General features: G+C 40.8%; 1 protein-coding gene across 2 annotated transcripts in view; it reads right to left on the reverse strand.

Moving 5' to 3' along the window:
* Nucleotides 1-3,869: 3,869 nt before the first annotated feature.
* Nucleotides 3,870-26,124, reverse strand: part of PTH2R (parathyroid hormone 2 receptor) — a 235,649-nt gene continuing 213,394 nt past the window's right edge. For both annotated transcript variants that reach the window (XM_071216163.1, XM_058300261.2), the window contains 3 exons: nucleotides 8,355-8,493; nucleotides 6,451-6,492; nucleotides 3,870-5,100 (listed from right to left, as the gene is read on the reverse strand). In XM_071216163.1, the coding sequence (XP_071072264.1) occupies nucleotides 4,708-5,100; nucleotides 6,451-6,492; nucleotides 8,355-8,493 (574 nt within the window). In that variant the 3' untranslated portion in view covers nucleotides 3,870-4,707. The remainder of the gene's footprint in view (nucleotides 5,101-6,450; nucleotides 6,493-8,354; nucleotides 8,494-26,124) is intronic.

Here is a 26,124-nt window from a genome sequence, read left to right on the forward strand (position 1 = left end):
GGGCTCATCTCTTCAGGCTTGTTTCTCTCCCTGAGCAGCTGCTCAGAGCTCTGCTCTCTGCAGCTGCAAACAGTCAGGCAAATGGCTTATCTCCCTTACCCAGGGCAGCAGGATCCTGTCTAATGAGCTGTCTCTATTTCTCTGTGTTCTCCTCCCTGCATTTATTTCCATGTGAGAGTCTGTTTTATCCCCACCATGGGGGTGGGGACTCAACCCTGCATGACCTAATGACTTGATCAGATAAAAGCCCTAATCTTGATTTAGTAAAGTAAAAGTGAAACCTCTGAATCCAATACAATCTAATATGCCCAGAGGAACAGACAAGTTTACAATTGCAATCCAATATCTATTTTTGGAATTCATAAACAATATCAAACTGCTTTACCTAATAACTGGGAAGGGATAAGCTGCTTAACTGAAACTCACCTGGAAACTGTAAGTGAAGCCAATCACTGAAGATTAACTGAGGCGATCTTTCCAAATGAAAGTATCAGATATTCTGATAGCCAATTGGAATGGAATTTGAGAGAGTACCTCCAGTGGCCCTCAAGTTAAATGAATTGAGGGTGTCTGATTCTTTGCCTGCTCTGATTGGCAATTTTTCTGAAGCAAGCTAAGGGGCCCTGACATCATGCTCTTGGGAGGTCAAAGGTGAGCAGATTTTGGAAATGTCATTGGTCAGCAAGAATCTGCAGTATGTCCTAGAGATATGAAAAAAGTGTCACATAAACTCACGACTTGATGTAGTAAATTTGCTTTCCTATTTAGCTTTTTAAATCAATCAAATGAGCCACAAGAGCTCCCCCAAAAAATGTGATTTTAGAAGAGATTAGATGTCTAAGCAGGAACTGAATATAAATGCTAACAGCATTAAGAGTCAGTGAGGAATAAGAACAATTACCATTTTGCCTGACTTCTGCACCACATATATATAATTCTATTACTCTGGGTGGTTTTTATAATAGTGAATAAGTGGAAACCTACATAAAAGCTATCTTAAAATGCTATGGAGATGATTAATATAAAGTTGTTCAAAATCATTTTTGCAGTAAAATGTGGACAAATCTTCCATCACCCCATGAGACAGCTTAAGAACAGTATGTAGATCTTTATATCACTAGGTTAATCTTCTGGGTAAGATTGAAAAAGGAATTTAGATTCAAAAGTTAGTTTTTATTGCAATAGCCATGAAATACTGGGAGAAAAAATTCTTTTATCCAAAACTATTATCATGTCTTTTTTACATTCTCATATGGGTAATTCTATTATCAAAATAGCTTAAATTAATTTTGGTTTATTCTCTCATTGATTTAGCCTCCTATTAGACTCTTAATAAAGAAAGTAAAAAGGACCACATGAATGAAAGAACCATCAGGGACCTTGGAGTTAAATAGAACTGGGTTCAATTCCTGACTAAGTCACTTGATTTTGAAAAAATTAGCTAACCTCTCTGGTTGTTTCTACATTTTTGAAATGGGGATAACTACACCATAGTGTATTATGAAGATTATATAATAAAGTATACAGAAAATACTGAGCTCATTTCTAAAACAAAGTGAGTGTACATTGTTTCCCTATGTCATTCCTAAACATCACATAGAGAGGACACTTTGTCAGCCTAGAACTTCCTTGGATGAACAGACAAGAACTTTACTAAAGAGTTGATTTCCTTATGTGTCTTAGGGAGAGGATCTAAGAATGGAGGACATAGGTAGAGCAGGCTTAAAGAAAGAAAAAATGTTGATATCCAACGCATGAAACTAGATATTTGAAACTCTTCAGAAAATATGAGAAGGCCCTCCACAGATTTTGAACAAATTCAACCATTTAAATATTTAGACTTCCAAAATAAAACAATTTCTGCTTAGATGTAAGTTATAGTTAAATGGCAAACTAGACAACTTCCCTCCTTGTAAATGCAACACATGAAATACCATTAAAACTGGGGAAAATATGGTTTCCGTGAAGCAACCTGGCATATGGCAATTATACAGTCTAACTCTAGTCAACCAGTGGAATTATTTCTGTGTAGAAAATCCATATAAATCTCTGTATTAGTTTGCTGTGGCTGCTGTAACAAATTACCTCGAAGTTTGGTGACTTAAAACACACAAATTCATTACCTTATAGTTCTGTAGGTTAGATGTCCAACTTGTCCTCACTGGGCAAAAATCAAGGTGTCATCAGGGCTACGTTCCTCTCTAGAGGGCCTTAGGAAGAATCCATTTCAGGTCCTTCTTGCATCATATCATTCTGACCTCCTCTTTTGTCTCCCTCTTACACTTTTAAGGAACTTTGTAATTACATTGGGCCCATGTAGATAATCCAGGATAATCTCCCTATTTTTAAGTCAGCTGATTTGCAACCTTAATTCCACTGGCAACTTTAATTCCTCTTTGCCATGGAACCCAACATATTCACAAATGCTGGGGATAAGGACACGGACATCTCTAGGAGACCATATTTTGGTTACCAAGATATAACACCTCTGAATTATATAATAGTAATCCCTGGGTTTAGGCAATATACTGCATCTCATATATGTCTTATTCATTTTCGTCTAAAAGTTCAAAAACAGTTGTTGATTTCTGGGTATTTTCTTTTTACAAATTTAGAATCTGCCAAACAAAGGTGTTTCAGTTTATTTAACAAGTAACGGACATAAAACAATACTATGGCAATAAGAGTTAAATGACCAAATTCATTCCTGTCTACACCAGGTATTAAAAATTAATAGATCTCTGATGTAGGGCTCTCTTTTGGCCACAAGAAAAATATGGAGTTTTAGTTTTAATATAATGAGGCAAAACAAGATATAACTTAGAACAATGATGTAAGAGCTGAAGTTTTTCAATAAGTGATTTTACTAATGAAACATTTCTATGAGTTAGGTAGATATTATCCTCATTTTAAAAATGGAAAAATTGAACTATGGAGGAAATTAAGTGATTTTTATAAAGCCATGCAGAAAATTAGCAGTGGAGCTAAATTTGTCTCTGGCTCAGCCCATGATGATTCTTTCCAAACAGGAATTCATCTGATTCATTTTATATTGTCCCATATAAAACGTCCCTATTGTTCCATAGGGATGGGACAATATAAAATGAATCAGATGAATTCAATATGCACAACTGCACCTGAGTAAACAGGAAGGGGAGAAAATGATCCACTCCATAGCACAGAAGAGAAAGGAAAGAGCATGGAAGGAAAATATCTTTTTCAAGAGGGTACCTAGACATCAGAACAACCTTATTCATCATGATGTTCTTCGTATACTGGTGAAATCATTCAGCAAAATGAGACATTTTACTTGGAAACATATTGCTCTGTGGTGCTTTTCATTTCTTATTTGTGTTTGTCTTCTCCACTGGAGTGAAAACTTCATGAGGGTCAGAGGCTGAAATATATTATAATATGAGTTCCTAAAAGACTCTCTACCTAGAAGGAATTCACTGAATTGTTTGGTTAATGGGCTATGTACATTTTGGGGACAGTATAGCATAATGGTTCAGAACATGGGGCTTGCAGTCAATAGATCTGTGTCTGAATCCACACTGCCAGTGACCAGCTGTATGACTTTGGGTATGTCACTCAACCCCTGGGAACCACATTGTCTTCTGAGTGACAGTGACAGGATAAATGTGTTGTAAGGATTAAATGAGAAAATGCTTGTAAACATCTAACAGGATACCTGCATATGACATGCTCTCAATACCCATTTTCACTACTGCAAAATACTGCTATTTCAAGGTCAGAAAAATACAGGAGCTGAATGCTGGTATCTGTAGATTTGAAGAAGGGTAAGATTGGTTGGTTCTCAAAAATAAAGTGAGATCCTGAAAGGAAATCAAAGAAAAGGACCCAAAATATATTTTTCAAAACAAACTTTTAATTTATCCCACATGCCATTTGCCACTTAGTAATAGAAGAAAGAAGAAAAGGACAAAGCTATCTTTTAATACAAATGATCACAAAAAAAATCCACTTGCAGACTCAAGCCCACTGATGGAGAAATTCTTGCAACATGTCAATGTTTACAAAAAAGAAGGAGGGAAGACCGGAGGTTTGGCTGGTTATAGAGTGGACGCTGAAAAGGAGGGATATGTGCAATATTCTTTTTTGAGTAATTTCCCTTGTTTCAGGAAAGAAACAAGTTTAATAGTCATAAGTTTGTTATTTTACCCAAGTTCAACCACCTTACTTTCCAGTGTGTGCTTGTTCTTACGTTTTTCATCTTTCAACATAGTTTTCAGACCCTAATGGCTCCTTTGCACAAGCATGATGAATGCAGTGATAGAAGTACATTAAAGTGAGAAAGAGAAATAGAGAGTACCAATTCCCTAAAAGGAAAATAACACATACTAAATTATCTCTATCATAATTAGGATGACATTTTTGAGAGAAAGATAAAGTCAATCACTTGAAATATTTTCTACTCAAAAGTAACAACAAAAAAAGAACTATCACAGAGCAAGTACCACCCATACATTCGAAGAGAATCTGATGCCAAAATAAGGTAATAAACTTCTCCACTGACACTTCCTCTTTTGTGTTTTTAGGATTTACAGAAGCCAAATTATGGAGGCTGAAAGCATTTAAGTAACACCTTAATCCTGAATTTTCAGTTCGTGGGCTGACATTTCAGCTCATAGGAATGAATGTCCATCAAACTTCTCTCTCACAACTTGCTCTGAAAGCCACAGACAGTCAGAGAACATCCTCAGTTTCTCCTTTGCTTCCTTCAAGGTCTGGGATAAATTCCAATGGCCTGGAAGGCTCCAATGGAATACCATCACCCTGCAGCCCGCTGTCTCCTGTGGCCTCCTCATGGATTGACTGTGGTAGGCAGTCCTGCTCTGAGTTACTCTGGACATAGCCGGGCAGGGTCACATGGCTGTCGAGCTGTCTGCTGACGGTCTTGTTCGCTTTGCCCGAGAGGAGCACCATGCGGGTGCTGGCCGCCATCTGCGGGAGGCTGCAGGTGCTGTGACTCACCACGGTGAGCACCGAGCCATATCTTCGGCTGCCACAAGGGGGCGTCCTTTTCCAGTCAATGGATAGATTCCACCGGCTCCACAACTTCTTCATCTCGGACTGAACCTAAACCACGAGACACAGGCTGAACATCAGAAATTATCAGGGAGACCAGGAGACCTTGTTACCAGGATGTCTGCCCCAATTTCAGTGATAATAATAATCATTAATTGAGGTTTCACTACGTACCAGGGACTTTACACATCTTCTCTCCCAACCTCAAAAAAACCTAGAGAGATGAGAAAACTGAAACTTTAGAGAGATAAAAAGGATGCGTCCTAAGTTAGTATTGTAATAGACACTGAAATACAGCTCTTAGAAATTCTGATTTGTGAGACAGGGGAAAAAAAGACTCCAGATTGGAAGAGAAATGAGGGATAAATGATGCCAGGTATGAAAGAGGAACGACATGGAAGACACTGAACTTGAAAAGGAACTGCCACATTTTCTATTTGCATAGGAATACAAAAGGAGGAAAAACGGGGTTAGAGGATCATGGAAATTTTAAAAAGCAGCCATTGTAAATGCTTTCTTAATCGGGTGGGACTCTTCTTACAATTCCTACTGCTGCAGATTCGATTCTGCTGCTCTTGCCATTGGAAGTTCCATAGGAAGCAGTGGAAATCAGCTAAGCTGATTTCACCTGAGAAAACGAAATTCCTCTGTTCAATCTGGCAAAAAAAAAAAAAAAACACTTGCCCTACTTACTCCTTTGCAAAATAAGGTAAAAAAAAAAAAAAAGTAATTGAAAAGTAGATCAGGAAATTAATGACTTTCTACTTAATTTCTTTCTGTTGGATATAAACATGCCACAATTCCTAAACCTTAGATGTGGTCAGAATCATTAGGTGATCAACAGCAATAACAAATATTCTTGTGTTTCTAGGATTTGCAGCAAATTTAAAATTTGAGATGGGAAAGCTGGCAACTCATCCAACGCAGGACATGTTAAAAGTTACAGGATTAAAGTTATCATCCAGCATGGTTACTTCTCTCTAAACTGAAACTGCCCCATTGCCATCTTGTCATTTTTTAAATATCAAAATGTTCTAATGGATTTGTCCCAGGGAAACCTGGATTTGAGATTTATATAGAACTTGAGATTGAATACAAGTTTAAGTATTAACTGGACTATGAAGTTTACTGTCCTTCCAATTATCAGTTTGCATTCCAACAAGTTGTTTATTGGTATTGGGGTTTGCAAATAAGTTGATATTAAAACTGCTACCTTAGCTAATTTACACTAATTCCTGCTTTCTCAAAATAATTTATGATTAAAATATCTCCCTTCTCCCCACCCATGCTGTCCTGTAATTCCTGGGAATTCTGAAAAAGATTCAGGTCACACTGCAGTAGTCATGTACAGGTTTAATCAGAGTTAGACCTAGTGGATGTCTGGGCTTCTTTCAGACCTACCTCACCATTGCAGTAGCAGTAGATGATAGACACAAAGAAACCCTAGAGGGAAAAAAAAGGAAGAATGTTAGCACAGCCCCCAATTCATGAAATCGCAGCACTAAAGTGTCTTGGATCAAAAGCTGTAAGTTGAGAAACTGTTTTACAAGTTATTATACAAATTATTCTCTCCTAACGTTTATTGTTTCCAAATGCTTGAATTTACATTAAATTTGTTGGCAATCTTTCCTTGATGTCAGCTTAACCAAACAAGAAACTGCATAAAACACTCCGAGATACACAAAGAACTAATTTCTATTCTATTAGATTCATTTATGTTGTCACTCAAGGATCATATAATATCTCCTGGTTGGTAAGAGTTGTTAAGAAACATTAAGTGCCAGAAACTACAGATACAGAGCATTATATAGTAAAAACACCAAAAAAAACCCTTTTTTCATTCATTCATTCAAAAATATTGTATAGTACACTAGGAGCTGATCAGGGTGAGAGGGATAAACAAAGTAGAGGAAAGTGGGTTTGGCTCAATGGATAGAGCATCTGCCTACCACAAGAGAGGTCCAAGGTTCAAACCCAGGGCCTCCTTGACCCATGTGGAGCTGGCCCACGTGCAGTGCTGATGCGCGCAAGGAGTGCCTTGCCACGCAGGGGTGTCCCCGCGTAGGGGAGCCCCACGCGCAAGGACTGTGCCCCATAAGGAGAGCCGCCCAGCGAGAAAAAAGTGCAGCCTGCTCAGGAATGGTGCCGCACACACGGAGAGCTGATGGAGCAAGATGACGCAACAAAAACGAGACACAGATTCTGGGTGCCACTGACAAGAATACAAGCAGACAAAGAAGAACACACAGCAAATGGACACACAGAGCAGACAACTCGCGGGGCAGGGGGGAAGGACAGAGAAATTTTTTAAAAAAAAGCAATGTAGAGAAGACAGACAAGGTCTCTGTTCATATATTCTAGAAGAGAAGAGGGATGGACAAAATAGCAAATAGCAAACAAGAGCAAATAAGGGTATAAAGTAAAATAAGTGAGGTGAAGAAGAACAAGTTGCTATATCAGATGGGGAACTCAGCGCAGTTCTGTCTAAGGAGGTGACATGTGAATGAGTTTGAATGACAAGACAAGCATTCCAGGCAGAGGGAACAGCTAGTGTGAACCCCCTGAGGCAGGCATGAGCTTGGCATCTGAGGACAGAAAAACTGCTGGTGTGGCTGGAAAACAGGGAGCAACAGGAAGCCTGGTGTGACATGAGGACGGAAGTCGGGCAGGCGCCACGCTGCATAGCTGCCTAAGCCAGGAAATGGAATTCGAAGTTTATTCGGCATGCAAAGGGAAGCCTTTGGATATTTTTGGCATGGAAGTGACTTGATGGAATTTATATTTTTAAGATTCTTCAAATATTGTGTAGAAAACAGATTTAAGGCAGCAAGGGGCAGTGGCAAATGAGTACACAGGAAGAATTAGGAGATGTCTGCAGTAATTCATGTGAGAGATTATGATAATCTTATTTTTAAATGAGATTAAATGTGTAGAAGCAGCCTCTTCTTCCTTTTGTCTTCTTTTTCCCTTTATTCTTTTTCCTGCGGTTCTGCTCTTTTACTTTCCTTTGTTTTCCATTCACGCCAGAAGAGGGCGCTGCTCAGTAGATGTTACATATTTTCCAACACGCTTTCTCGTCTCACCACTGAGACTTCTTGGTGGGAAACACCTCCAGGACCAGACCTGCTGTGGTCAGAGGATTAACCTGACCTCTGCTGGATGGGACAGCACAGGCACCAGAGAATATGGCCTCCCATGGCTTCCCGAGACAGGAACATCAATAGCAGAGAGGGACAGAAAAATATAGGGTTCAAGGGCGAAAGGAGCAAATTACAAGAAGGGGATTATTAGATGGCACTCTCTACCTGAAAGGAGTTGAAGAAGAGCTCACAGTGCATCCTGATCTCCCAGCCCAGCCCAGTGAAGGAGCGGGGAAGGCACACGAACACGACGTAATGCACCCCGAAGACCAGTACGAGGACGAGCGTTGACTTGGCGAGTTTCCTGAAAGAGAACGGTGAGTTCATTTTATGAATTAACGAGATGGCCCTGCAGTAAAGACATCTTGCTGGAAGACAGAAAACCTAGCAGAACAGGAGCTGGCTTTACCCTTTCTCCTTGGAAATCACTGACTGTGCTCAAGTTTGTTTTGTTTTGTTTTTTCTCCCTCATCTTTCTGTCACTTTTATACTTAATCAGGTAGTTTATTCTCACAACCCATAATTAATATCTTTTAGGTCTCTCTAATCTCATTTTAAATTTTTCTTAAAGAATACTAAAAGAATACTATTCTAAAAGAATAAATGTCTTTTTTCTGTCCCCAATGTTCTTTAACTTCTTTAAATTTTTTTTCTTATTTCTCCATCCACCCCCCCCCCCCCCCCCCGGCCGCAGTTGTCTGCTCTCTGTGTCCATTTGCTGTGTGTTCTTCTATGTCTGCTTGTATTCGCATTAGATGACTCATACTGGGACCTTCCAGAGTGGGAGAGAGGTGATCATTCTCTCGCTCCACCTCAGCTCCCAAATTAGCTGTATCTCATACCGTCTCTTCTGTGTCTCTTTTTTGTTGCGTCATCTTGCAGCATCAGCTCTCCATGTGGGCAGCTCCACTCCTGGGAGGTCTGCTCTCCTGCATGGGGCTGAACTCCTTGCGCAGGGGGCACCCCTGTGTGTAGCAACACTCCTTGCGTGCAGCAGCACTCCACATGGGCCAGCTCGCCACACAGGCCAGGAGGCCCTGGGTGTCAAACACTGGACTTCCTATATGGTAGATGGAAGCACTATCCATTGAGCCATACCTGCTTCCCTGTTCTTTAACTTCTATGCTTGACATTTAAATGAGCATTACCACCTTCACCCGTGTTAATTGTCTTCATTTTCATAGGCAGAATTTTGGTTTGTTTTATTCATTTTTAGAATGATCTACTCCCTTGTTTTCTTTCATCTTACCCTGCGATCCCCAAATATCATTGATTATGCTTATTCTGAGATATTTCCTATTTTCTTATGAGCTACATATGGTCAATCCCCAAATTCCTCTTACCTTCTCTGAATATTCTGTTCATACAATATCTCAAATTGTCTATAGATCAATTTTGCCTAGTTTTATTTTTTTTCACACTATACAATGTGACATCATTTCCCTTAATTGCCACTTCATATACGTTCTTTTGGGTAGTTGGAGGGGCCCTGGTTTCCCCAATATGACAAGCTGACTCTAGGTGTGGTGGCTTGTACCCAAGAATCTTAATCTTAATCCATTCCTGTGGGGTATACCTTTGGACAAGTTTACTTCAGTGAAGGAATGGCCCATCTGAAGCAGGATGGGTCTTAATTTTATTACTGGATTGCTTTATAAGTGGAATGAAATTCAGAAACACAGAGAAAAAGTCACAGGAAGAAGCTCAGTGCATGGTATTTGTTGTAGCAGCCAGGAAACTAAAACACTAAGATGTCCCCAATAATTCCCACCTCCTGGCAGTCATGTCCTCGTTAATCCTTTCAGTGTTTAAGTGTGGGCAGTGCCTGGGACTTGCTTCCAACCCATAGATTATGGCAAAGATGATGGATGTAACTTCTGTGATTACATTACATAGGAAAGTAATTCCAGTTACTAGCAGATCTTCTCTCTTGCTTGGTTTGAAGATGCAAGCTGTCATGTTGTGAATAGACCCACACAGCAAAGAAAGGTAGCACTTGGCCTTCAGCAAGAAGCTGACTCTTCCAACAATTACATGGGCTTGGAAGTAGATTTTTACCCAGTCTAGCTTTAAGATAAGACCCCAGCCCCAGAAGACACCACAATTGCAGCCATGGAAGAAACTCTGAAGCAGAGGATCCAGCTAAGCCTGCACAGATTTCTGACTCTCAGAAACTATGAGATAATAAATGTGTGCAAGGTGAATTCTACAAAACATTCCGGAAAGAACTGACACCAATCCTGCTGAAACTATTCCAAAACATCGAAACAGAAAGAACATTACCCAACTCCTTCTATGATGCCAACATTACCCTAGTACCAAAGCCAAACAAAGACATCACAAGAAAGGAAAATTACAGACCAATTTCTCTGATGAACCTAGACGCAAAAATACTTAACAAAATACTTGCTAATCGTATTCAACAATACATTAAACGTATTATACACCACGACCAAGTTGGATTCATCCCAGGTATGCAAGGATGGTTCAACATAAGAAAATCAATCAACATAATACACCATATAAACAGATTGAAGGAAAAAAATCACATGATTATATCTATTGATGCAGAAAAAGCATTTGACAAAATACAGCACCCTTTCTTGATAAAAACACTCCAAAAGACTGGAATACAAGGGAATTTTTTGAACATGATAAAGAGTATATATGAAAAACCTAAAGCCAATATTGTTTATAATGGAGAAATCCTAGACTCCTTCCCTCTAAACTCAGGAACAAGACAAGGATGCCCACTGTCGCCGCTCCTATTTAACATTGTCTTAGAAGTACTTGCACGAGCACTGAGGCAAGAACCAGAAATAAAAGGCATTCAAATTGGAAAGGAAGAAGTCAAAATTTCATTATTTGCAGATGACATGATCCTATACATAGAAAACCCTGAGAGATCTACAACGAAGATTCTAGAACACATAAATGAGTTTAGTAAAGTCGCAGGTTATAAGATCAATGTGCAAAAATCAGTAGCATTTCTGTACACCAATAATGAGCAAGATCAGGAGGAAATCAAGAAACAAATACCATTCACAATAGTAAATTAAAAAAATCAAATACTTAGGAATAAATTTAACTAAAGAGGTAAAGAACTTATACAACGAGAATTATACAAGATTGTTCAAGGAAATCAAAGAAGACCTAAATAAATGGAAGACTATTCCTTGTTCATGGATAGGAAGACTGAACATTATTAAGATGTCTATCCTACCAAAATTGATCTACACATTCAACGCAATCCCAATAAAAATCAACGCAGCCTTCTTTAAGGAACTAGAAAAACTAACTATGAAATTTATTTGGAAAGGAAAGAGACCCCGAATAGCCAAAGACATACTGAAAAAGAAAAACGAAATTGGAGGAATCACACTACCTGACTTCAAAACATACTATAAAGCTACGGTGGTGAAAACAGCATGGTATTGGCATAAGGAAAGACACATAGACCAATGGAATCGAATTGAAAGCTCTGATATAGAACCTCACATATATAGCCACATAATATTTGATAAAGCCACCAAACCCTCTCAATTGGGAGACAGTGGCCTATTCAACAAATGGTGTCTGGAGAACTGGATAGCCATATGTAGAAAAATGAAAGAGGATTACCATCTCACACCTTATACAAAGATCAACTCAAGATGGATCAAAGACCTAAATATAAGAGCCAAGACCATAAAAACCTTAGAAAGCAGTGTAGGGAAACATCTACAGGACCTTGTAATAGGAAATGGATTTATGAATATCTCACCAAAAGCACGAGCAGCAAAAGAACTAATAGATCAATGGGACTTCCTCAAAATTAAAGCCTTCTGCACCTCAAAGGAGTTTGTCAAGAAAGTAAAAAGGGAGCCCACACAGTGGGAGAAAATATTTGGCAACCATATATCTGATAAGAAACTTATAACTTGCATATATAAAGAACTCCTATATCTTGAAAATAAAAAGATAAACAACCCATTTAAAAAATGGGAAAAAGACTTAAACAGACACTTCTCTGAAGAAGAAATACAAATGGCAAGAAAGCACATGAAAAAATGTTCCAAATCTCTAGCTATCAGGGAAATGCAAATCAAAACCACAATGAGATACCATCTTACACCCATAAGATTGGCAGCTATGAAAAAAACAGAAGAATACAAGTGCTGGAGAGGATGTGAAGGAAGGGGAACACTCATCCACTGCTGGTGGGAATGCAGAAGGATCCAACCATTCTGGAGGACAGTATGGCGGTTTCTCAAAAAACTAGCCATAGATTTGCCATATGACCCAGCAATACCACTGCTGGGTATATACCCAGCAGAACTGAAAACAAGGACACAAACCGATATATGTACACCAATGTTCATAGCAGCATTGTTCACTATTGCCAAAAGTTGGAATCAACCCAAATGCCCATCAACAGATGAGTGGATCAATAAAATGTGGTATATACACACAATGGAATACTACTCGGCTGTAAGAACAAACACACTACAAACACATGTGATAACATGGATGAATCTTGAGAACCTTATGTTGAGTGAAGCAACCCAGACATTGAAGGACAAATACTACATGACCTCAATGATATGAAATAAACAAGCTGCCCTAGATAGCAAGAGACTGAACGATAGGTTTACAGGAAATCGGAGGGTGGAGGAAGGATATGAGCCGATGTCTGCAGGGGTGGAACTTAAGACGAGATGGTGGTAAGTATGAACACAAAGAAGAGATAAAATGGGGGCAAGGGGTTGCCTTTGGTTGGGGCTTTACGGGTTTGAGGGTGGCTGGGGAGGGACGGTTGGGTAATGTTGCCCAAAAGTGGGGGGAGGGAGGGGTAGCATACGAACACAGGAGAGGGTTAGGAGGTGGTGGAGAGTAAAATGCCAAGAAAATAATATCAAAATATAATAAAGAGGGTTACCTGTTTAGAATGCTCGGAGGGGAGGGTCTGATGCAGGACGGGCTCCTGGGGAATGTCTAAATGCTCATTCTGCCAGAGTGGGTGACACCATGGGGTAGAATCCCAAGTAGTGAGAGTGGGGGTGGACCCACATCCTGGGGAGGACTAATGCCACCAAATAGAGGGAACTCTATCCCTCGAGAGAAAGGGTGGCTCCTAGGGCATTGGGGCAGATGAGCAAGTTAGGCCCTAAACACTATTCCATCTATCTCTGGAAGTGGCTCCTCAGGAAACGGAGGTTGACTGTCACTGTGGGCACCAAGGTGGAAGGGAAAATGGACGTTAAATGTGTGGAACCAAAGTAAATGGGGGGCAAGGGAGGAGTTTCTTGAGAGTACACAAGGATGGATATAAAACATGTAATATTACACCATAACATATAGGAGACGACAGACTGATAATGTAAACCATAATGTAAAACATAGGATAACTAAAAATGTAAAGAACTGTGTATCCTAAAGTATGCACCATAATGTAAGCACAGATATTACCATGTTAGAAAGCTAATATCTCAGACTCTGTACATCACCTTAAGTAAATATGATGTGAATAGAGTGTAAGAGTATCGCTGTGGAAGGAAAAAGGTGTTGTGGTGGATGTATGGGAGTGCTGTATATTATATATATGCATTGCTGTGGTCTAGGACTCCTACGAAGAAACGCTGAATAATTAGGGGGGGGGGGGGGGAAAAAAAGAATAGGATGTGGAATTTTTTCAAGTCAACATTCTTTATCTAAGTTCTTTATCTAACTTTATCCAAGTTCTTTATCTATCCTTTAAACCCATCGCTATATGCCATTCCCTAGTAAGGGACCATGACATTATATTGGGCTTCAAATTTCGGGGAGTTCTGGATCACAGAGTGTTTCAACAATGGCAATGGAGGGATACTGGTATGGGATACCAATGACAGGTGATATATGGCTGACAGGGAGCTGTACAGAACATATGTCCAGGGTGCATGGTAATGATTGGATATACTCATAGTGGCAACAATTAAAAACCCAGCAGGGGGGGTACTGGGTTCCTGGCCAGTGGTGCTCTGTCGTGGTCCCTAGGGGAGCAGCGATAGTCTCACAGGTACAGCGGCGGGGACCGGGAGGGAGTGAGGGTTCAACAGTGAGCCCCTGATGCTAATGACTATGCTTGTGAGCTGATAAACCCAAAATAAGAACAAGGCCTAGAACAACTTTGTGCCTGGGAATTTCCTCCTGTCAGCCTTCATGTTACTCAAATGTGGCCAGTCTCGAAGCCAAACTCAGCATGTAAATGCAATGCCTTCCCTCCAGCGTGGGACATGACACCCGGGGATGAGCCTCCCTGGCAACGAGGGACCACTATCAAATACCAACTGATGATGCAACTGGAAAAGGACCTTATATGGAAGGTTCAATGCGGATCAACAGAATATCCATGTCTACATAAAACAACATGACTTTAAAATGCTGTTTGACCTAAAGTAAGGGGGAAATGGAAAGGAGAAATGAGTTTATATGGCTACGAGTTTCTAAAAAAGAGTCTGGAGGCTGGCAGAAGGATTGCCCTCATGCACAACTGAGCAGAGTCAAAGAGACAGATAAAGCAGATACAACCCCCAGATATTGGTTCCTATGAAGGCTAAAGAGACCCATGAGAGTTATGGTCATTGCCGATGGGGTTTACTACCAGGGCAGATGGCCCCTCTCTGGAAATGGTGTTTATGTGTGATGAATCTGGACTCAGATGGGATCTCCCTTCATAAGACTTTCATACTAATCTGCTGGAGGTGCCGTTAACGTTGGGGTTTAAGATATAGTTAGGGGTAGCGCTTGGAGCCGGGCGGGGCCAGTGCAGGCCCCAGCTGCGGGCTGCGGTAGCGCTTGGAGCCGGGCGGGGCCGGTGCAGGCCCCGGCTGCGGGCCGCGGTAGCGCTTGGAGCCGGGCGGGGCCGGTGCAGGCCCCGGCTGCGGGCCGCGGTAGCGCTTGGAGCCGGGCGGGGCCGGTGCAGGCCCCGGCTGCGGGCCGCGGTAGCGCTTGGAGCCGGGCGGGGCCGGTGCAGGCCCCGGCTGCGGGCCGCGGTAGCGCTTGGAGCCGGGCGGGGCCGGTGCAGGCCCCGGCTGCGGGCCGCGGTAGCGTTTGGAGCCGGGCGGGCCCGGGTCAGGCCGCGGCAGGTACGGAGCCGGGCAGGGCCGGTCCAGGCCGCGGTGGCGGGAGGTGGATGCCGGAGCCGGCTGGGCCGCTGTAGCGAGCGGAGCTGGGCGGAGCCAGGCCAGGCCAAGCGGCGTGAGGAGCTGGGCAGAGCCGGTCCAAGCCTCCGCGGCGGGCGGAGCCGGGCCTGCGGAGGGGTTTCTGTTTTTTTTTTTTGAGCATCTGCAGTACTGGGGAGTTCGTGGGCCCTGGGCGGCCTACTGGGGGTTTGTGGGAAGGGAGGTGCTTGCAGACCCATTTGGGCAGACAGACGGGGGGGTTTTAGGGCAAAGCGGGGGGAAGTTGTTGTTTTAGATAGTGTTGCAATTGTGACACGTGTGTACCTGTATCTCTCTTCTCCCTATCCGTTCCCCACCGTTTGCCCATCCTCTTTTTCTTTCTTCCTTTCTTCTTGCCTTTCTTTTTTCTTTATTATAATTAGTTTGTTTTGTTTTGTTTTGTTTTTTTTTCGGTTTTCTCTTTCCCTCTTGTCCCTCATCTTCCACTTATTTTTACTTTAATTCAAGTATACAATAGGTGCTACAGGGAACACCTCACATTTGCTGGGTTTTCCCATCCTCCACTGCCTCATTTCTGTGTGAACTGATTTAGGCTACCTACACTATCCCCCTTCCCCTGCATCTTGATATCCACTATCATCTACTGTCTCTCCTATATTCCACCCCCCACCTCCCGTTCTTTGATCCACAAAGTGTCTAACTCTTAATTTCTAATACCTTTGTTCTGTTTTCTGTCTATTATCCACTCTTGAAACTATTACCTTTCTTTTCTTTTTCCCTCTCTCATGAAAACAATAGCTGTGTAGTTCATACCATATTCCTCCCAAATTCAGTCATCAACTTCATAAAAGGTACTCTACCTACAGCTATAACTCTATACAATCTACATGAATCTAACCTCCATCCTTCCAGATCTCATATTCCTGCTTTATTAACATACATCACCAATACAACTTTACACTTTTCCCTTGCTTACACAATTGCCTTTCCCCAACACTAATACTTTCCTCTAAAGTGAACTTAACCAACAACAAGTAACTAGAATAAGAAGAAAAAAGTGACAAAGAGAAGATATAACACCTGTGCAAAAATAACAACTAATTAACCTCCAAGAGCAGACAAAGAAGATAAGGAACTGATTAAATTCGTCAAAATAAAGAGATGACCAGAAAGCAACAAAAATCTACGAACCAAACCAATAATCAGGAAAACATGGCTGAATCCAATCAACAAACCAATAATCACGAAGGGGAGCAAAACTTGGCACAAGCAATGAAAGATCTCAGAACATTTATCACCGACAAATTTGATGCAGTAATGAAAGAGGTTAACAACATGAAGACATCACTTGGAGGGGAAATTGCAGACATACGCAAAAACATAACAGATATGATGGGAATGAACACCACAGTTCAAGAAATCAAAAATACACTTGCAGCAAATATCAGCAGACTAGAAGAGACAGAGCAGAGAATTAGTGATGTGGAAGACAGTACATCAGAAATCAAACAGATAGTAGAAGGGGTCAATAAGAAGATAGAAAAAATCCAATTAGGATTTAGGGACCTGAATGACAATGCAAAACGCTCAAACATACGTATTATAGGCATTCCAGAAGGTGAAGAGAAGGGAAAGGGGTCAGAAAGAGTGTTGCAGGAAATAATGGCTGAAAACTTCCCAAATCTACTGAAAGAGACAGATGTACATATCCAAGAAGCACAGCGCACTCCACAAATCATAAACCCCAACAGGCCCACCCCAAGACATATACTTGTCAAATTATCCAATGCTCAAGACAAAGAGAAAATCCTAAAAGCAGCAAGAGAAAAGAAAACCATCACATACAAGGGAAGCTCAATTAGATTAAGTGCTGATTTCTCTTCTGAAACCATGGAGGCAAGAAGACAGTGGTATGATACAGTCAAGGTACTAAAGGAAAAAAATTTCCAACCAAGAATACTCTATCCAGCTAAACTAGCATTCAAACATGATGGAGAGTTCAAAATATTCGCAGACAAACAGAAACTGAAAGAGTATACCAACAAGAAACCTCCCCTTCAAGAAATTCTAAAGGGAGTTCTGCAGGAAGAAAGGAAAAAACAGGAAAGGCAAAGTTGGAGGAGAGTATAAGACCAACAACAACAACAAAAAAGACAAAAAAAAAATATACAAACAAAATATGACAAACACAAATCCAATCAAAATATGGCTAACACAAATAATTCCTTGATAGTAATAACACTGAATGTCAATGGATTAAACTCACCTATCAAAAGATTCAGACTGGGACACTGGATAAGGAAATATGACCCATCCATATGCTGTCTACAAGAGACACATCTTAGACCCAGAGACGCATGGATATTGAAAGTGAAAGGCTGGAAAACAATCATACAAGCTAACAATAACCAAAAAAAGGCAGGAGTAGCTATATTAATATCAGACAAAATAGACTTTAAATGTGAAACAATTGTGAGAGACAAAGAAGGATACTACATTTTAGTCAAAGGGAAAATCTGTCAAGAAGATCGAACAATCATAAATATCTATGCCCCTAACAAGGGTGCCTCTAAATACGTCAGGCAAACGCTGGAAAAACTAAGTGAAAGAATAGATACATCTACAATTATAGTGGGGGATTTTAATACACCACTATCAATTCTGGACAGAACATCTCAAAAGAGAATCACCAAAGAAACAAAACATCTGAATAGTATATTAGAGGAGCTCGATCTAATAGACATATATAGATCGCTACACCCAAACACAGCAGGATATACATTTTTCTCAAGCGCACATGGATCATTCTCCAAGATAGATCATATGCTAGGCCACAAAGAAAGGCTGAACGAATTCAGAAAGATTGAAATCATACAAAACATTATCTCTGACCACAGTGGAGTCAAGCTGGAGATTTGCAAGGGAAAGAAGCCCAGATTTCACACCACGATTTGGAAATTAAACAACACACTCTTAGAAAAACAGTGGGTCAAAGAGGAAATCTCAAAAGAAATCAATGACTACCTTGAAACAAATGATAATGATAACACAACATACCAAAATTTATGGGATGCAGCAAAAGCAGTACTGAGAGGGAAGTTTATAGCCATAAATTCATATATCAAAAAAGAAGAAAGAGCAAAAATTGAAGAACTAACTGCACATTTGAAGGAATTAGAAAAACAACAACAAAGTAACCCAACAGGAAGAAGAAGGAAGGAAATAACAAAGATAAGAGCAGAACTAAATGAAATAGAAAATAAGAAAGCACTTGAACAGATAAACAAGACCAAGAGCTGGTTTTTTGAGAAGATTAACAAAATTGACAAACCTTTAGCAACACTAACAAAGAAAAAAAGAGAGAAGATGCAAATACACAAAATAAGAAATGAGAAAGGCGATATCACCACTGACCCCACAGAAATAAAGACTATCATAAGAGGATATTTTGAAAAACTATATTCCAACAAAAATGACAATCTAGAGGAAATGGACAAATTCCTAGAAACACATAAACAGCCCATATTGACAAAAGAAGAAATTGAGGATCTTAACAAACCAATCACAAGCAGAGAGATAGAATCAGTTATTAAAAATCTCCCAACTAAGAAGAGCCCAGGGCCAGATGGCTTCACAGGTGAATTCTATAAAACATTCCGGAAAGAACTGACACCAATCCTGCTGAAACTATTCCAAACCATCGAAACAGAAAGAACATTACCCAACTCCTTCTATGATGCCAACATTACCCTAGTACCAAAGCCAAACAAAGACATCACAAGAAAGGAAAATTACAGACCAATTTCTCTAATGAACCTAGACGCAAAAATACTTAACAAAATACTTGCTAATCGTATTCAACAACACATTAAACGAATTATACACCACGACCAAGTGGGATTCATCCCAGGTATGCAAGGATGGTTCAACATAAGAAAATCAATCAACGTAATACACCATATAAACAGTTTGAAGGAAAAAAATCACATGATTATATCTATTGATGCAGAAAAAGCATTTGACAAAATACAGCACCCTTTCTTGATAAAAACACTCCAAATGATTGGAATACAAGGAAATTTTTTGAACATGATAAAGAGTATATATGAAAAACCTAAAGCCAATATTGTTTACAATGGAGAAATCCTAGACTCCTTCCCTCTAAACTCAGGAACAAGACAAGGATGCCCACTGTCGCCGCTCCTATTTAACATTGTCTTAGAAGTACTTGCTCGAGCACTGAGGCAAGAACCAGAAATAAAAGGCATTCAAATTGGAAAGGAAGAAGTCAAAATTTCATTATTTGCAGATGACATGATCCTATACATAGAAAACCCTGAGAGATCTACAACGAAGATTCTAGAACTCATAAATGAGTTTAGTAAAGTCGCAGGTTATAAGATCAATGCGCAAAAATCAGTAGCATTTCTGTACACCAATAATGAGCAAGATGAGGAGGAAATCAAGAAACAAATACCATTCACAATAGTAAATAAAAAAATCAAATACTTAGGAATAAATTTAACTAAAGAGGTAAAGAACTTATACACTGAGAACTATACAAGATTGTTCAAGGAAATCAAAGAAGACCTAAATAAATGGAAGACTATTCCTTGTTCATGGATAGGAAGACTGAACATTATTAAGATGTCTATCCTACCAAAATTGATCTACACATTCAATGCAATCCCAATAAAAATCAATGCAGCCTTCTTTAAGGAACTAGAAAAACTAACTATGAAATTTATTTGGAAAGGAAAGAGACCCCGAATAGCCAAAGACATACTGAAAAAGAAAAACGAAAATGGAGGAATCACACTACCTGACTTCAAAACATACTATAAAGCTACGGTGGTGAAAACAGCATGGTATTGGCATAAGGAGAGACATATAGACCAATGGAATCGAATTGAAAGCTCTGATATAGAACCTCACATATACAACCACATAATATTCGATAAAGCCACCAAACCCTCTCAACTGGGAGAGAGTGGCCTATTCAACAAATGGTGTCTGGAGAACTGGATAGCCATATGTAGAAGAATGAAAGAGGATTACCATCTCACACCTTATACAAAGATCAACTCAAGATGGATCAAAGACCTAAATATAAAAGCCAAGACCATAAAAACCTTAGAAAGCAGTGTAGGGAAACATCTACAGGACCTTGTAATAGGTAATGGATTTATGAATATCTCACCAAAAGCACGAGCAGCAAAAGAACTAATAGATAAATGGGACTTCCTCAAAATTAAAGCCTTCTGCACCTCAAAGGAGTTTGTCAAGAAAGTAAAAAGGGAGCCCACACAGTGGGAGAAAATATTTGGCAATCATATATCTGATAAGAAACTTATAACTTGCATATATAAAGAACTCCTACATCTTGAAAATAAAAAGATAAACAATCCATTTAAAAAATGGGAAAAAGACTTAAACAGACACTTCTCCGAAGAAGAAATACAAATGGCAAGAAAGCACATGAAAAAATGTTCCAAATCTCTAGCTATCAGGGAAATGCAAATCAAAACCACAATGAGATACCATCTTACACCCATAAGATTGGCAGCTATGAAAAAAACAGAAGAATACAAGTGCTGGAGAGGATGTGAAGGAAGGGGAACACTCATACACTGCTGGTGGGAATGCAGAAGGATCCAACCATTCTGGAGAACAGTATGGCGGTTTCTCAAAAAACTAGCCATAGATTTGCCATATGACCCAGCAATACCACTGCTGGGAATATACCCAGCAGAACTGAAAACAAGAACACAAACCAATATATGTACACCAATGTTCATAGCAGCATTGTTCACTATTGCCAAAAGTTGGAATCAACCCAAATGCCCATCAACAGACGAGTGGATCAATAAAATGTGGTATATACACACAATGGAATACTACTCGGCTGTAAGAACAAACACAGTACAAACACATGTGATAACATGGATGAATCTTGAGAACCTTATGTTGAGTGAAGCAACCCAGACATTGAAGGACAAATACTACATGACCTCAATGATATGAAATAAACAAGCTGCCCTAGATAGCAAGAGACTGAACGATAGGCTTGCAGGAAATCGGAGGGTGGAGGAAGGATATGAGCCGATGTCTGCAGGGGTGGAATTTAAGACGAGATGGTGGTAAGTATGAACACAAAGAAGAGATAAAAGGGGGGCAAGGGGTTGCCTTTGCTTGGGGCTTTGCGGGTTTGAGGGTGGCTGGGGAGGGACGGGTGGGTAACGTTGCCCAAAAGTGGGGGGAGGGAGGGGTAGCATACGAACCAGGAGAGGGTCAGGTGTTGGTGGAGAGTAAAATGCCGAGAAAATCATATCAAAATATAATAAAGAGGGTTACCTGTTTAGAATGCTCGGAGGGGAGGGTCTGATGCAGGACGGGCTCCTGGGGAATGTCTAAATGCTCATTCTGCCAGAGTGGGTGACACCATGGGGTAGAAACCCAAGTAGTGAGAGTGGGGGTGGACCCACATCCTGGGGAGGACTAATGCCATCCAATAGAGGGAACTGTATCCCTCGAGAGAAAGGGTGGCTCCCAGGGCATTGGGGCAGTTGAGCAAGTTAGGCCCTGAACACTATTCCATCTATCTCTGGAAGTGGCTCCTCAGGAAACGGAGGTTGGCTATCACTGAGGGCACCAAGGTGGAAGGGAAAATGGACGTTAAATGTGTGGAACCAAAGTAAATGGGGGTAAGAGAGGAGTTTCTTGAGAGTACACAAGGATGGATATAAAACATGTAATATTACACCATAACATATAGGAGATGACAGACTGATAATGTAAACCATAATGTAAAACATAGGATAACTAAAAATGTAAAGAACTGTGTATCCTAAAGTATGCACCATAATGTAAACACAGATGTCACCTTGTTAGAAAGCTAATGTCTCAGACTCTGTACATCACTTTAAGTAAATATGATATGATTAGGGCGTAAGAGTATCACTGTGGAAGGGAAAAGGTTTTCTGGTGGATGTGTGGGAGTGCTGTATATTATATATATACATTGCTGTGGTCTAGGACTCCTGTGAAGAAAAGCTGAATAATTAGGGGGGGGGGGGGGAAAAAAATAGGATGTGGAATTTTTTCAAGTCAACATTCTTTATCTAAGTTCTTTATCTAACTTTATCCAAGTTCTTTATCTATCCTTTAAACTCATCGCTATATGCCATTCCCTAGTAAGGGACCATGACATTATATTGGGCTTCAAATTTCGGGGAGTTCTGGATCACAGAGTGTTTCAACAATGGCAATGGAGGGATACTGGTATGGGATACCAATGACAGATGATATATGACTGACAGGGAGCTGTACAGAACATATGTCCAGGGTGCATGGTAATGTTTGGATATACTCATAGTGGCAACAATTAAAAACCACAGTAGGGGGGGTACTGGGTTCCTGGCCAGTGGTGCTCTGTCGTGGTCCCTAGGGGAGCAGCGACAGTCTCCCAGGTACAGTGGTGGGGACCGGGAGGGAGTGAGGGTTCAACAGTGAGCCCCTGATACTAATGACTATGCTTGTGAGCTGATAAACCCAAAATAATAACAAGGCCTAGAGCAACTTTGTGCCTGGGAATTTCCTTCTGTCAGCCTTCATGTTACTCAAATGTGGCCAGTCTCGAAGCCAAACTCAGCATGTAAATGCAATGCCTTCCCCCCAGCGTGGGACATGACACCCGGGGATGAGCCTTCCTGGCAACGAGGGACCACTATCAACTACCAACTGATGATGCAACTGGAAAATGACCTTATACGGAAGGTTCAATGCGGATCAGCAGAATATCCATGTCTACATAAAATACCATGACTTTAAAATGCTGTTTGACCTAAAGTAAGGGGGAAATGGAAAGGAGAAATGAGTTTATATGGCTACGAGTTTCTAAAAAAGAGTCTGGAGGCTGGCAGAAGGTTTGCCCTCATGCACAACTGAGCAGAGTCAGAGAGACAGATAAAGCAGATACAACCCCCAGATATTGGTTCCTTTGAGGGCTAAAGAGACCCATGGGAGTTATGGTCATGGCCGATGGGGTTAACTACCAGGGCAGATGGCCCCTCTTTGGAAATGGTGTTTATGTGTGATGAATCTGGACTCAGATGGGATCTCCCTTCATAAGACTTTCATGCTAATGTGCTGGAGGTGCAGTTAATGTTGGGGTTTAAGATATATTTAGGGGATTTGAATCTCTGGACTGACAATGTGATAGCCAGATCCTGAGCCTCAACAGACTCCAGCACCTACAATCTGATTTATTGGACTTACCACACTCAGCTAAGATGGAGGCGAAGAAGGACAACCACCACACCATGGAGCCTAGAGTGATTACAACTGAAAATGGGAGGATTGCATCCAGCATCCAGGTGGAATCTGAGCCTCCTCTTGACATAAAGGTGCAATGGACACAACCAATCCAGTGTCCACATAGAAGAGGTGGCATTGGATTGGGAAAAGTGGACATAATGGACAAAGGGTATGGGGAAAGGCAGGAAGAGATGAGAGGTGGAGGCGTCTTCGGGACATGGAGCTGCCCTGGATGGTGCTTCAGAGGTAATCACCGGACATTGTAAATCCTCACAGGGCCCACTTGATGGAATAGAGGAGAGTATGGGCCATGATGTGAACCAATGTATATGAGGTGCAGAGGTGCCCAAAGATGTACTTACCAAATCCAATGGATGTGTCATGATGATGGGAACGAGTGTCGTTGGGGGGGGGGAGAGGGGGAGTGGGGGGGTGGGGTTGAATGGGACCTCACATATATATTTTTAATGTAATATTATTACAAAGTCAATAAAAAATAAAAAAATTAAAAAAAAAAAAAAAAAGATATAGTTAGGGGATTTGAATCTCTGGACTGATAATGTGATAGCCAGGTCCTGAGCCTCAACAGACTCCAGCACCTACAATCTGATTTATTGGACTTACCACACTCAGCTAAGATGGAGTTGAAGAAGGACAATCACCACACCATGGAGCCTAGAGTGATTACAACTGAAAATGGGAGGATGGCAGCCAGCATCCATGTGGAATCTGAGCCTCCTCTCGACATAGAGGTGCAATGGACACAACCAATCCAATGTCCACATAGAAGAGGTGGCATTGGATTGGGAAAAGTGGACATGGTGGACGATGGGTATGGGGAAGGGCAGGAAGAGATGAGAGGTGGGGGCGTATTTGGGACGTGGAGCTGCCCTGGATGGCGCCTCGGGGGTGATCACCGGACATCGTGGATCCTCACAGGGCCCACTGGATGGAATGGAGGAGAGTATGGGCCATGATGTGGACCATTGTCTATGAGGTGCAGAGGTGCCCAAAGATGTACTTACCAAATCCAATGGATGTGTCATGATGATGGGAACGAGTGTTGTTGGGGGGGGAGAGGGGGGGTGGGGGGGTGGGGTTGAATGGGACCTCACATATATATTTTTAATGTAATATTATTACAAAGTCAATAAAAAAAAAAAAACAAAAACAAAAGATAAAAGGATAAATGGAAAAATAAATAAATAAATAAATGTGTGCAGTTTTAAGCTACTAAATTGGTGGTAATTCATTTTGCAGAAATAGATAGCTAGCACACCCAAGCATATTTTCTGGTGTGGTTTTTTTTTTTTTTTTTTACCTTTTATCTAAGAAACTGTCAAATTTGGCTTTTTTTTCTTTATTTTCTCAAATATCCCTCTTTCTCTATGAATCATTCATGCCCTGATAATCCCAAATGGTTATAACCATCTTCCTTCTCCTGGTCTTCCTCCAGATGCTTTATCTATCAATTATCTATTTTCCTCCTTGGATACAAGCTGTATGGGTGAGCAGAGATCATGCTGCACTAGGGCTAAAGAGAACTGGAGTCAAGTTTCCAGATAAGACTTTAAAAGTTCAGCTTTCCTTATCTCTAAAATGAGGGGAAAGGGCTCAGAAGTCCACAACAGCTCTAATATTCAAAGGTTTTACTAGGGATCATCTTCCACACACACTCGCTTTCTTATCACAACCTCTTTCCAACTCCTACAAAAGCTGGAGCACCCCATGAAATCATATTTAAAAGTCTAGCAAATTCCAGAGTTGCCCATTTGCTCCATCCCGTTCTCCTTTGCTTCTCTCATCTCTCACTCGGCCGGGACCACCTGCTCTTCTCGGCTCAGGGCCATCTGCTCTGCCCCAGTAATTTCCCCTGTAGCTTTGGACTCCTGTCCTCTTACCTCTTTCCTTGAGTTACCTACAGTCCACTTAATTTGAAAATTCTACCTTAAATTCACTTTATTCAAGGAAACATCCCTGAGGAAGAATCTCAATACAACAGATTTCGCTGACCTAGCTAATAGCTAACCCTTTCAGCTGTCAGGGGCTCCTTGGATGTGCTTGTCCCTCTCCTGAATCCTGAGTAAAGAGGACTCTCCTTCCGTCACCGCAGGAATTGTCAGGATTCTTAGAATACCTTCAGGACCTTTTAATTCATTCTAAGCCAATAAAGGGGAACACATTAACTGCACTTGCAGGCCCTTAGAAATTTGTCTAACATTACTCAGGGGGAAAAAATATATTCCCTCCTTTAAGATGAAAAGTTAAATTTCCCTATAGATCAGGGGTTCTCAGCGTTTTTTGTTCCATGGACCCCTTTGCCATTCAGGTGAAAACCACAGACCCCTCACTAAATCCACACTATACTGTGTATTATTTAATAAATAGATTAACACCTCCACCAACATGTCCCCATAAGAGTAATGTCTTTTTTAAATTTAAATTCAAGCTCACAGATCCCTTGTTAAGAATCCCTG

Source organism: Dasypus novemcinctus, chromosome 7, assembly GCF_030445035.2.
Source record: "Dasypus novemcinctus isolate mDasNov1 chromosome 7, mDasNov1.1.hap2, whole genome shotgun sequence".
Lineage (NCBI taxonomy): Eukaryota > Metazoa > Chordata > Mammalia > Cingulata > Dasypodidae > Dasypus > Dasypus novemcinctus.